Source organism: Ailuropoda melanoleuca, chromosome 6, assembly GCF_002007445.2.
Source record: "Ailuropoda melanoleuca isolate Jingjing chromosome 6, ASM200744v2, whole genome shotgun sequence".
Taxonomy (NCBI): Eukaryota; Metazoa; Chordata; class Mammalia; order Carnivora; family Ursidae; genus Ailuropoda; species Ailuropoda melanoleuca.
In genome coordinates, this window is record NC_048223.1 from 90,906,834 (window position 1) to 90,920,835 (window position 14,002).

Below are 14,002 nucleotides of genomic sequence, written 5' to 3' on the forward strand. Positions count from 1 at the left end.
CTATTGTGGCTCACAGTGAAAATCTGCTACAAGGGGATCTGCCCTCTGTGCACACCTCTGTCCCTGCTGTCGAGCTCCTCTCAGTTGCTCCCAGCTGGCCTTTTGTCCTTGAAGAGGCAAAACACTCTTCCAAATGTACTCTGGGCAGGGGAGTAATCCCTTCTAGTGCAACACAGTGATCTTCTCACCAAGCCTTATTGTGTGATTCCCTACCCACTGTGCTCTTTCCTGCTCTCGCTCTTCCAGAGTTTGCTCCATGGAAAAGGTTCCCTCACCTTGGCAGCCTGCAGCTTTCGTCTTGCCTAATTCAGGGCTCTGAACCTCCCATCCATGTTCTATACTTTCAACTGTGCAGACTGTTTTCTTACTCCTTAGATCGAATTCATAGTTGTTTAAAATAGTTGGATGTTGATCTAGCTGTGTTAGAGGGACTAGGCAAGCTCAGTGTCCCCCTACTACTCTGCCACCTTAACTCCTCTACCCTGTTGTTAATCTTTTTAAAAATGTTTATTCTGGGGCGCCTGGGTGGCACAGTCATTAAGCGTCTGCCTTCGGCTCAGGGCGTGATCCCGGTGTTCTGGGATCGAGCCCCACATCAGGCTCCTCTGCTAGGAGCCTGCTTCTTCCCCTCCCACTCCCCCTGCTTGTGTTCCCTCTCTCGCTGGCTGTCTCTGTCAAATAAATAAATAAAATATTAAAAAAAATAAAGATGTTTATTCTGAAGAAAAAATATACATACCCTCCTAGAAAATAAAGGTACACAAAGGATTGAGGTCATGGAAATGTTGGTTTTAAAGTAGGTTATCAATCAGAGGATAGCCTTATAGATGACAACACCAGTCAACCTGGAAAAATCTTATTTGTTTATTTTCATTGGTAATGTGAAGAAGATAAGCAAATAACTTAGATTCCCCCACTTGAATCTTTGGAAGAACTTAAAGAAATATGAAATAAGTGCTCCCATCCACTGATATATGCAAGCATTCTGTGGTAAGAGCTTTAGGATAGGAAACAATCACAAGTGTCCGTTATGCATCTGAGGGGCTAGAGTTAGAATAAATAATTTAGGAACTAGGAGCATTGGTCAGCCATGGGATGTCAGCCATGTTCCCCATGTTCCCATGGGATGATTGTTCCCTCTCCTTAGAATTTTGTTTTCTAAGACTGAGAACAATTCTGTTTCTCCAGCATGGGATTGATGCATAAATATGTAGCTAAGCTAAGAGCCAAGAACAGTATTTAAGAGCACACCTGATGCAAACCAAATATATTCCAAAGTGAAAGGTACTATGACCATTATTTCCTTGGTCTAGGCATAGAGGGAATGTGGACCCAAGCACTGGTACTATTTCCATCATTTCCTACTTTCCACAGCCTAATATACAACCTTCTATCATTTGAGTATCTAAATGACTTTTGGTAAATATTTATTAATTCTGTTCAGCCATGTTCATGGATAGAGAGAAGTGAAATAATAAGTGTATAAGTTATTAAATTTTGGAAATTTCAAGCACATGGTTTATATCAGAGGGAAGAATAACAATTCAGTAAAGGATTTTACAATTAATCATTATCATCAATATGTGGAATATCTAAGGAGAATATAGCTATGCACATCATAAAATGTGGCCTTGAAAAACCGATTTCTATTTTGCTAGGGATGTGCAGAGGTCAAGTGAGATCAGCCAAAGACCCTGCACCACAACTCTGTGGACTGCTACATTGGCCAGGATGAAGACAAATGGTTCTCTGAAGCCTTCCACTCCAGGGCCATGTCATTTTATTCTTATCTTGATATTTTCATTCTGCACATTGTCTCCCTCAGAGCCTGGTGGACCTGCTTGTTCCGCAGAGTGCAGATGACAGGGTTGAGCAGCGGGCTCACCACCGTGTTCACAAGGGCAGCCTCCTTGTTGGAGTCCAGCCTGTTCGTCTGCTTTGGTTTCACATATATAAAGACACAGCTGCCATACATCAGAGAGAGGACCATGAGGTGAGAGGAGCAGGTAGAGAAAGCTTTCTGTCGCTCTCTGGCCGATGGGAGTCGCAGGATTGTGACTATTATGTTGCTGTATGCAATGAGGGTTATGAGAAAGGATGTCAAGAGGATAAAGGAAATGAGGACAAAGGCTAACATATCAACAGACCTGGGGTCAGAACAGGAGAGATGAATCAGGGGGCCAACATCACAGAAAAAGTGGGGGATGACATGGGGGCCACAGAAGGATAACTGGGAAACCTTTACTACCAGACCACTGATGAGAGGGAAGGCTAAAGTGAAGCAGGCAGTGATCAGGAGGAAGCAAGTCTTCAGGTTCATGATGGTCGTGTAATGCAGAGGCTTGCAAATGGCCACATACCGATCCAGAGACATCACTGCTATGAGGAAGAAACCTGCTGCTCCCAGAAAGAAAAAGAGAAATGCTTGTATCAAACAGGCAAGAAAGGAAATGGTTTGCCTGCCTAAGAGAAAGATGATCAGCAACTTAGGAATAACAGCATTTATGAAACAGCACTCCACGAAGGAGAAAGTGCTGAGGAAAAAGTACATAGGTGTGTGGAGCCGGGAGTCAGCACAGGTGATGGTGACTATGACGGCATTGCCTATGGTAGATGCCAGGTATGCCAGCACGTGCACCAGGAAAAGGATCTTTCCCAGGTGCTGGATGGCAGGAAATCCCACCAAGATGAATTCTTGGACAGTTGTAACATTCCCCATTTCCATGGACATCTCTTTCCACAGCAGCATCTCTGCTGTACTTAACCTACATCAGGGAGGACAAAGGTTTTAGATGAGGATGGTTAAGTTATTTGACTATCCAGGGAGGTGGCTAGGCTGATAGTAAAGTGGATTAGCCAGCTGGTTCTTGAATCAGAAGATCCAGAATTCAATACCAGTTCAATACTGAGTTATAACCCATGAGAGATGGGTCATCTTGGAAAGCAAGTTAACCTTTGTGAACTTCACTTTCACCCTCTGTAGAATGAAGATGATAGGATCTACCTGTTCATGTTCTTGTGAGAATCAAGTAAGGTGAAGCATGTAACTCACCTGGCATATGATGCCAGTGTTTCCTAGGTGTTCCTCAAAGTCTGATTGTAATGTTATGATCATTAATAGAATGCTTAATAGAGTATCATCAGTAGGCAAAGTTATTGACATTTGTGCTTATACAAGATTTTATTGTTTTTAGTAATATCAATTTTTATGTAAATGACCAATAATGTTAATAATACTCCCTTTGGATATTCCTTTTAATAATGCAACACATTCTATGGTGTAAATTGCGATCATCATCATGTGTTGAGGACTATGCTTGGTTTTATGCTGGTCACTGAAATTCAAAATTTCTATTCCTCCTCACAGTAACCATGAACCCCTTCTACAGAAGTAGAAACTGTGCTTTAGAATGTTCCAGAGAGCTTAGGTCACATAACTGGGACTTAAGTCAGAATGCCCAAATTTGAAATAACTGCTATTTCCAAATGTAGTGACAAAATATTTTAAAACAGGAACAAATCTATTGTTGATGCTCTCTCAACCTTAAGCGAAAGTTTAGTTTTATTTATCTTAACTGTTTCTACCCTTAGTATCGCCAATGAGTTGCAGATCTGTGGAATGACATGGGGATTAGAGAGCATCTATTTTGGTGCAAACATTTTATTGATGGGACTTGGGTCCAGAGACATTGAGGGCTGCTCAACAACATGAGGTAAGTTGTAAAACCAGGATTTACCACCCCCATGCAGCGTTCACGCTGGCCTGTGATGAAAGTGGGTGTGGCAGTAGGTCATAGGATTAACCCGCCTAGGAGGATATTCTCGGCACCTAGGCACCTAGGAGGATATTCTGGGCACACCCTGGCACTCAGGCACTCACTCTTACATCAAAGCTCAGGGAACATTCTTCTCTCTTCAATCCTCTCAATCAGTGACTTCTCTGACAATGGCGTTTGGCTCCAGCATCTCAATATTAGGCTAAAGGTCAGCAGTGTGGAATGTGTCACTCTCACGAACCCACCCTGGGCCAGGTCCTGTGAAGGGCTGCTCATGAAACCAAACTGCTCACCCCTGAGTGGCACAGCCTGACGGAGCCTCTGCTGTGTTCCTGTTGACCCCAATAAGTCCACCAAGTCACCAGGGTCCCTGAGGCCAGGCACACACAGGAGTCACCTCATGGGGGTCAGGACTTCCTCTTCTTGCATCTATTATCTTCCAGGAAATCAAGAGCTCGCTGTGGGCTGAGGGGAAAGGAGATGAGAAGGAAATGCATGTCATAGCCTTTCCCACCCCTTCCCCACAGTGGGGTGAATATGTATCCCATGTTGCCAGTTTTCTGGCTGAGGAAGCTCTGTTTCTGTAGCCCAGAATGTTTCATAGAACAAGGTAGGCTACATGGCAGCCTTGACCATTGAAACCCCAGAAAGGAGAAGACAGATTAAAACAAGCACATTTCACTGCCCCCGATTCTGGGCTAGTGCTGGACTCCTAGACTACTTAGCATTCTGATAAAGGTCTGGCTCTGCCTCCCCCAGTGGGTAAAAGCCCACGTACCATGCAACATTGCTGTCACCTTCTCTACCAGTTGACAGGAGCTGGCAGCACCTTCTAAGTTAGCCCTGGGTGCTGCTGAGACAAGCCCTGGGTGCTGCAGTGCTCCACGTCATGGGCCCACCTGCTCCAAGACGTCTTGACTTGCTCCTCCATCACATCCTCACCTTTCATGTGGAGAAGCATGCTTGTTTTACTGCATCACAGTGAGAGGATGCTGACACACAAGTTTGAGGCTCTGATATTTTTCCTAGGAGACTGATTGGTCACCAAACAGGATGGATGCAGCCACTGAGGAGAGAGTGCAGACCCCCAAACTTTATTAGATGCTGAAGAGATGGGGCAGAAAGTAAATGCATGGCTTGTGTCCTGGGGGAAGTTAATTGGTCACTGTTGCGAACAAGATTTACCGGTGCAACCCTTATATTTATCTTCCCTTGTCTGTGATGACGTGGACTCCTAGCTGTCCGCACTGTTCTCTGCCAAGATTTTTCAAGGGAATTATATGATAATTTCCCAAGGGTTTCTGAAATCCCAAATTGAATGTTGCTACTGATTTGAGGTGAAAGTCCAGACTATAATTTTCTATATATGACATATGCACTGAGGCCAGAGCATAGTTGTTAAGAGAACAGATTTTGTGGTGAGAAAAAGCAGGATTATACTCTGACTTTCAGGAGGTCCTGGGAAGATACTGGGGAAGTCCACCTTTTTTTGGTCAATCATTTTCATGCTTTTACCAACATTATGATTCTTTCCAATGCGTGGTTTCATCCCAATCTCCTTGAAAAAGGAAAGCACACCTTTTTTTCCTCTTCAGGGAAGAAAGGGGAATGCTAGGTGGTTTCTGTAATATCTTAGCAAGGCATGCATCTCTTTTAAAAACTCCCAGGGATGTGGATCCCCAGATTCTTTCTAGATGCAGAAGAGGAAGAGATATGAGTCTGAGGGTGGAGAAGCTGTATCCACAGCAATGACTGGCTTGGAAAGTTGCTTCTTTTACTGGTATCTCAGCTGGGCTGCTGGGTGGGAGCAACCCATATTTCCGCGGCCTCTGGATTCCCATAGAAAGCCAAAGAAGGGAACTGAACTCCCAAAGTGTATTTTCAGGCAACCCTGGGGCATCTGGTAGCTGTTTGGAAATTTGTTCTGCCTGAATCTGTCTTCATCATTATTGATCTTACAAGGTCATGGCAAATATTATAGAAACTTTCATGAGTATTCATGTGTGTCCCGCCATCCCACAGATCTACAAAATCATTTTTATAACATCTGTCCATTGACACTCTATTTTCAATCCAAGCAAAACTTGGACCCCATGGTTATTTTCTCAGTTGGAAGTAAGGGAAAATAAAGAAGGGGGGAAGTTACAGAAGTTAGAGCAATGTAAGACTATACATTTTAATGCTCTGATAAAGGCTTATATGCATGGAGTTTTCATTTTATTCAGTGCCAGCTTCATGGTGTAGAAATACGTGTCACACCTGAGCAAGTCCCAATGCCAGCATGGTGGGAAATTGGGAGGAGAGGACCTGGCATGTAGTGTGATGGGAAGGTTTACAAAGGGGATAAAGAATAGGGTTGGAGTATACATTGCAGCTAATGTAAGGGGTGGTGAGCTGGCATCAAGAAGTATTTCCAGTTGTCTTTGATGTATAGTTTCTCTTTTCTGGATAGTGCTCTTATGGCTCTCCAATGCCACCCCTCCTTCTTTATGTTATTTTGATGCAGTCCCAATAGTTTATTTTTGTTTCCCTTGCCTCAGGAGACAATCTAGAAAGAAGTTGCTATAGCCAAAGTCAAAGATGTTACTGCCTGTGCTCCTTAGGATTTCTATGGTTTCCTGTCTCACATTTAGGTCTTTAATCCATTTTCAGTTTATTTTTATGTATGGTGTAGAAACATGGTCCAGTTTCATTTTTTTGCATATAGTTGTCCAGTTTAACCAACATCATTTGTTGAAGAGACTGTCTTTTTCCTTTTGGATATTTTTTCCTGGCTTTTCGAAGATTAATTAACCACATAGTTATGATTCATTTCTGCGTTTTCTATTCTGTTCCACTCATCGATGTGTCTGTTTCTGTGCCAGTATTAGTCCCTTTTGACCACTACAGCTTTGTAATATAACTTGAAGCCCAGAATTGTGATGCCTCCAGATTGCTTTTCTTTTTCAAGATTTCTTTGGTTATTCAGTGTCTTTTGCTATTCCACACAAATCTAGGGATTGTTTGTTCCAGCTCTGTGAAAAATGCTGTTGATTTTGATAGTAATTGCATGAAATGTGTAGAACACCTTGGGTAGTATAGACATTTAAACAATATGTGTTCTTCTGATCCATGAGCATGGCAAGTTTTTCCATTAGTTTGTGTCCTGTTTAATTTCTTTTGTCAGTGTTTTATAGTTTCCAGAGTACATGTCTTTCACTTCTTTGGTTAGGTTTATTCCAAAGTATCTTTTTGTTTTTTGGTGCAATGTAAATCAGATTGATACCTTGGTTTCTCTTTCTGTGCTTCATTATTGGTATATAGAAATACCAGATTTCTGTAAGTTGATTTTGTATCCTGTGACTTTCTGTATTGATTTACCAATTAAAAACCTTCCTATGTAGTGTCAAAGAGGTATTTGAAATTGCAACTATAGAAAATTTAAACTCTTTGATTTAACCTGGGATTTAACCTCCTGAAATTTCTAATTACCCCTCCCCTTTTATTGTGGCTTTGGTTTTATTCTTTATTTGCTTTTTTTAAAAAATCTGATCTTGGTTTTCTCCCTAAGATTCTTGGAATTCTTTTCCTGCTGTAGGTCCAGCTATTTCTGGGCCCATCATCACCATCATCATCAATGTCCTCATAACTGCAAATATGTAGGTCATACTGCTAAAACCATCCAAGACATTGTTTAAATTGCAATATTTGTATGAATTTTCAAACCTTATTTTATTTCATAGATGATGAAACAAAAGCACAGTTTTTACTTCTTTTGAGGGGGGAGATTGTTTGCTTCATTCATGGAAACAAATTGTCAAGAATTTAAGTAGGAAATGGTGCATGAAAAGCAAATTTTTTGATTCCTAGGTCCCTAAATATTTACATTTGTTTTAACATTTTGTCAATAGCTGAATGGGTATAAGACTCTACATTGAAAATCATTCACCCAAAGCTTAGAAACCACATCCTACTTTCTTCCAAATCAAAAGCTATACAGAAGTTGATATATGGAATTCAGTGGTCTTTTGTAGAAAGGTATTTTTATTTATTTTTTTAGTCTGTAAAGATTTTAAGATTTCTTTTGGTGTTTATAAATTGTATAACATCATGCCTAATACATAACATAATAAAAATTATTATAAAAAATTTAAAAAATTAAGTCATGCCTAGATACCAGCCTTTTTCATTTATTGAGCAGTTTGTACAGGCAATTTGGAGACTGTCTTCTCTGTGTATTTAATAATTTATTCCTCTCTTTTTTCTCTGTTCTCTTTTCCAAAATCCCTAATAAAATGAATTTTGACATTCTGGACCAAAATACATTCCCCACAGGTTTTCTATCTCCTTTTCTGTCTGTAATTTTTCTTTCTGAAACTTCTCCATTTACTTATCTGCCAACAATCCTGATAATTTCTTTCAGCTATTTTATTTCTAATTTTTACAGATGTTTTTTGTTGTTGGATTACCTGTTTTTTTTTTTATCAAAATGTAATGGTGTTTTAAGGATGCAGTATTATCTTGGAGCACGCTGTGCTGGATTTAGTTTTTCATTATTTTCTTTTTTTGGGGGGAGGGGAAGAGTTAGCAGCAGTTGTCTCCACCCTACTCTAACCTAACCTCTAGATCACAGCAGCTGACTATGAGAACTGCGTTTTAGAGAATCCCTTGCCAGCAGGGTTCCAGATTGAATCCCTGTAATGAAAAGCATAATGTGATGACTGGAACATAGAAGGAAGGCAGAGCCCTTATTTTTCCCCTGAAGTGGTTGTTGTATGGGCTGCAAAGAAAATGGTATCAAAGAATTGAAGGCTGAACACTGTGTGCTTATGGCAAAATTATAGACTCCATTTACTCTGAAAGCCCCTCACATTGCCCATCAAAGCCACAGAGATCTTCCTAATACAAAGCTGACCATGCCTTACCAGCTTTTTAAGACTGATGAGTCTCCTATTGCCCTCAGGATATGCTAATAATAGTACCCACATATCTTCCTATTTTCGTTCCTGAAAGTCTATTTCCATCCAACTACTGAAAATGGTTCTTCCTGCACATAGTATTTGACATCACTTATCTTTAAATTCTGCCTATGCTTTCAGCTCATATTACTCTATTTCTTTTCTATCTCACCATCACTGTAAGCAGATCAAAGCATGATGTTTTAGCTGCATGCTTCACAAATGCTGTTGACCCACTTGACATGCCCTCCATTTTCATTGTCCAAAAGAAAAATTTCTTGTGTCTTCCAAGAATCACCATCCTATGAAGTCTCCAAAATATATAAAAACACCAAAAATCCCAAACTATCAAAAATGGGCAGAGAAACTGAGTAGACATTTTTTGAAGGAGGTCATACAAATGGCCAACAGGTACATGAAAAGGCGCTCATTATCTCCATGGAAATGTAAACATCATTAAGGGAAATACAAGTAAAACCACAATGAGATATCACCTCACACTTCTTTGCATGCCTCTTACCAAAGAAACCCACAAAGGATAACAAATGTGGAGAAAAAGGAACCCTTTTACACTACCAATGAAAATGTGAAGTGGTGCATGCAGCCAACCTGGTAAACAATACAGTGTTTCCTGAAACATTTCAAAATAAAATTACCATTAAATACAGAGATCCCACCTGTGGGTATATATCCAAAGGAATTGAAATATGGATCCCAAAGAGATATCTGTGCTCCTATGTTCACTGCAGCATTTTCACAGTAACTAAGATGTGGACATAGTCTAAAATTCCATGTAAAGAAGAATAGATAAAGAAAATGTGACATATACACATTATGGAACATCGAAAACTTTACAAAGAAGAAACTGCCACTTGCACCAACATGTATATGCCTAGAGGACATTATTCTAAGTAAAATAAGCCAAACATGGTAAGACAAACACTGCATGATCTCATTCATATGTGGGATCTAATCAAATACATAGAAGCAGAGAGTAGCATGGTGGTTGCCAGGGGCTGGAGGGAAGGGGAGTAGGAATATGTGATACTTCTTCGTTGTCATTGAGATGAAATCTGACCTTTGTAATGGGACCATCAAGGCCAAAGAGGATCTAATCATGGTGTAGAATGTTTCATAAAATATATTTGAGATTATCTAACATCAGTGTTTGTGCTAAAAATAAAATAAAAATTGTCTTAATCCTTTTAGAGATGTTTCTTCTGAGAAAAAAATAGAAACAGCCTAGCTGGTAAATAGGTGCAAGAATTACACAAAGTTTAAGGACTGAGATCCTAGAAATTTTGATTTTAAAGTAGGTTATCAATCAGGGGTGCCTAGGTGCCTGGCTCATATCATGATCTCAGGGTCCTAGGACTGTGCACTCAGTAGGGTGTCAGCTTGTCCTTCTGCCCCTTACACTACACTCTCTCTCTCTCACGTAAATAAATAAAATACGGAAAAAATAAGTAGGTTATCAATCAGAAGGTAACCTTATGATTGACAACACAATTAAATAGGAAAAATGTTTAATTTGTTGATTTTCATTAGTAAAATTATGTAGATAAGCAAATAATTTAGGTTTCCCCAACTTGAATTTTTGGAGGACATTATGGAAATAAAAATAAGTGCTCCCTTCCACTGATATACACAGGAATTCTGCAGTAACAGCTTTAGGATAGGAACCAATCATAAGTATGCATTATGCATCTGAGGGGCTGGAGCTAGAATAAACAATTTAGGAATTAAGGGCTGGTCAGTCTTGGCATGCTGTGGTCATTCCCTCTCCTTAGAGAACTGTCTAAGCCTGAGAACAATTCAGTTTTCCTGCAGCATGGGATTGATGCATACATATATACCTATGCTAAGGGCCAAGAACAGCATTTAAAAGTGCACATGAAGCAAACAATATATAATGCCAGATGAAGAGTACTTTGACCATTATTTCCTTGGGTGAGGCTAGGAGGGAATGTGGACCCAAACATACTATTTCCATCATTTTGTTCCTAAACACAATGTAATATACAACCTTTTATCATTTTAATAATCTAAATACCTTTTGGTAAATCATTATTAATTCTGTTGAGCTAGGCTTATGGGTAGAGTGAAGTGAACTAATAAGTGTATAAATTTACTAAATTTTGGAAATTTTAAGCACATGGTTTATAAAAAGGGAAGAATAAAAATTTAGTAAAGGATTTTGCAACTAATCATTATCATCAATATGTAGAATATTTAGGGAGAAGATAGCTATGCACATCAAGGTAAAACAGTTGGACTGTTTTTTTGACTGTTGATGCCAGTTTTCAAAGCCTTGAAAAACAGTTTTCCATTTTGCTAGGGATGTGCAGAGTTCAAGTAAGATCAGCCAAAGACCCTGCACTATGACTCTGTGGACTGCTACGTTGGCCAGGATGAAGACTAATGGTTCTCTGAAGCCTTCCACTCCAGGGCCATGTCATTTTATTCTTAATATTTTCATTCTGCACATTGTCTCCCTCAGAGCCTGGTGGACCTGCTTGTTCCGCAGAGTGTAGATGACAGGGTTGAGCAGCGGGGTCACCACCATGTTCACAAGGGCAGCTTCCCTGTTGGAGTCCAGCCTGTTCGTTTGCTTTGGTTTCACATATATAAAGACACAGCTGCCGTACATCAGAGAGAGGACTATGAGGTGAGAGGAGCAGGTGGATAAAGCTTTCTTTTTCTCCCTGGCTGATGGGAGTCGCAGGACTGTGACTACTATGTTGCTGTATGCAATGAGGGTTATGAGAAGGGATGTCAAGAGGATAAAGGAAGTGAGGGCAAAGGCTAACATTTCAACAGACCTGGTGTCAGAACAGGAGAGATGAATCAGGGGACCAAGATCACAGAAAAAGTGGGGGATGACATGGGGGCCACAGAAGGATAACTGGGAAACCTTTATCACCAAACCAGTGATGAGAGAGAAGGCTAAAGCAAAGCAGGCAGTGACCAGGAGGAAGCAAGTCTTCAGATTCATGATGGTTGGGTAATGCAGAGGCTTGCAAATGGCCACATACCGATCCAGAGACATCACTGCTATGAGGAAGAAAACTGCTGATCCCAGGAATACAGTGACAAATGCTTGTATGAAACAGGCAGGAAGGGAAATAATTTTCCTGCCTAAGAGAAAGATGACCAGCAATTTTGGAATAGCAGCACTTATGATACCACTCTCCAAGAAGGAGAAAGTGCTAAGGAAAAAGTACATAGGTGTGTGGAGCCGGGAGTCAGCACAGGTGATGGTGACTATGATGGCATTGCTTACAATGGATGCCAGGTATGCCAACAGGTGTACAAGAAAGAAGACCTTTCCCAGGTGCTGGATGTCAGGAAATCCCTCCAAGATGAATTCTTGGACAGTTGTAACATTCCCCATTTCCATGGACATCTCTTTCCACAGCAGCATCTCTGCTGTACTTAACCTACAATGAAGACATCAGGGAGCACAAAGGTTTTAGTTGAGCATGAATAGGTTACTTGACTCTCCAGGAAGGTGGAGAGGCAGATAGTAAAGTGGATTAGCCAATTGGTTCTTGAATCAGAAGGACCTGTGTTCAATACTAGTTCAATACTGAGCTCTAACTCATGAGAGATGGGTCATTTTTGGAAAGTTAGTTACCTTTGTGAACTTCACTTTCACCCTCTGTAGAATGAAGATGATAGGATCTACCTGTTCATGTTCTTGTGAGAATCAAGTAAGGGGAAGCATGTAACTCGCTGGGCATATGATGCCAGTGTTTCCTAGGTGTTCTTCAAAGTCTGATTGTAGTGTTATCATCATTAATATAATGTTTAGTAGAGCATCATCAGTAGGCAGGGGTATTGACATTTTTCTAGTTATACAACATTTTATTTTTAATAATATGATCAATTTTTTTGTAAACATAACAATAATGTTAGTAATATTCCCTTTAGCTATCCCTTTTAAAAATGCAAAACATTCTATGGTCCAAATTGTGATCACCACCATGTGTTGAGGACTTATGCTTGGTACTATGCTGGTCACTGAAATTCAGAATTTCTATTCCTCTTCACAATAACCGTGAACCCCTTCTCATAGAGTAGCAGAAACTGAGGCTTTGAGAGTTCCAGAGGGTTTAGTTCACATAGCTGGCACTTTACCTAGATCTTCCAGATCCCGAGCCCCTGCTGTTTCCAAATGCAGTGTCAAAATATTTTAAAAGGGAAACAAATGTGCTGTTGATGATCTTTAAACTTGAAGTGAAAGATTACCTTATTTATCTTAAATGTTTCTTAGTTAGTAACACTGGCGAGTTAGAGACCTGCTGAATGACATGAGGCTTAGGGAACATCTACTTTAGCACAAGCATTTTATGCAAGACAAGGGAGACCAGACACACTGGGGGCTTCTCTACAGCATGACATAATTTGTAAATCCAGGATTTACCCATCCCCACCCAGGGTTCATGCTGTCCTGTGATGGAGGTGGGAGTGACATTAGGTCATAGGAATTAGCCCAGTTAGGTGTATATGCTGGGCACCTGGCACTCATGTACTCACTCCTACATCAAAGCTCAGTGAACGTTTTGCTTTCTTCAGAACTCTCGATCAGTGACTTTTCTCACCATGCTGTTTGGCTCTAGTATCTCAACATAAAGGTCAGCAGTGTGGAATGTGTCACTCTCACTAACCCACTGTGGGCCAGGTCCTGTGAAGTGCTTCTCATGAACAAACTGCTCACCCCTCAGTGGCCCAGCCTGAAGGAGCCTCTGCTTCTGTGCCAGTGGACCCCAGTAAGGCCACCAAGCCACCACGGTCTGTAAGGCCTGGCATACACATGAGTCACCTCATGGGGCTTCCTTCCCCTGCAGCTATTGTCTTCTAAGATATCAAGAGCTTGCTCTGGGCTGAGTAGAAAGGAGAGAAGGAAATTCATTTGTCACAGCCTGTTGTCCCGGAGTGGGGTGAATATATATCCGATGCTGCCAATGTCTGGCTGACAAAGTCCTTTCTCTATAGCCCAGAATGTTTCATAGCACAATAAGGCTACATGGCAGCCTTGACCACTGAAAGCCCTAGAAAGGATCAGACAGATGAAAACAACCACATTTCACTGCCTCCAGTTCTGGGCGAGAGCTGGACTTCAGACCACTTATGGTTCTGATGAAAGCTCTGGCTCTGCCTCCCCCAGTGAGTAAAAGCCCACCTAACATGCAACATTGCGGTCACCTCCTGTACCCTTAATGGGAACAGGTAGCTTCTTATAGGTTTAGCCCTGGGTGTTGCTGAGACAAGGGTCCTTGTGTTTAG

At 40.9% G+C, this 14,002-nt stretch overlaps 2 protein-coding genes across 2 annotated transcripts; both read right to left on the reverse strand.

The window, feature by feature from the left end:
* Window positions 1-1,786: 1,786 nt before the first annotated feature.
* LOC100480038 (olfactory receptor 6C74) lies at window positions 1,787-2,749 on the reverse strand. Its single transcript, XM_002930898.3, has one exon. The coding sequence runs from the start codon at window positions 2,747-2,749 to the stop codon at window positions 1,787-1,789; it is 963 nt and encodes a 320-aa protein (XP_002930944.3).
* An 8,419-nt stretch (window positions 2,750-11,168) lies between these two features.
* LOC100480294 (olfactory receptor 6C74) lies at window positions 11,169-12,137 on the reverse strand. The gene has a single exon (XM_002930899.3). The coding sequence runs from the start codon at window positions 12,135-12,137 to the stop codon at window positions 11,169-11,171; it is 969 nt and encodes a 322-aa protein (XP_002930945.3).
* Between the last annotated feature and the right edge of the window lie 1,865 nt (window positions 12,138-14,002).

What these genes read in the sequence shown, in the direction of transcription:
- LOC100480038 (XM_002930898.3), bottom strand. Translation starts at nt 2,749, where the DNA reads ATGCTGCTGTGGAAAGAGATGTCCATGGAAATGGGGAATGTTACAACT.
- LOC100480294 (XM_002930899.3), bottom strand. Translation starts at nt 12,137, where the DNA reads ATGCTGCTGTGGAAAGAGATGTCCATGGAAATGGGGAATGTTACAACT.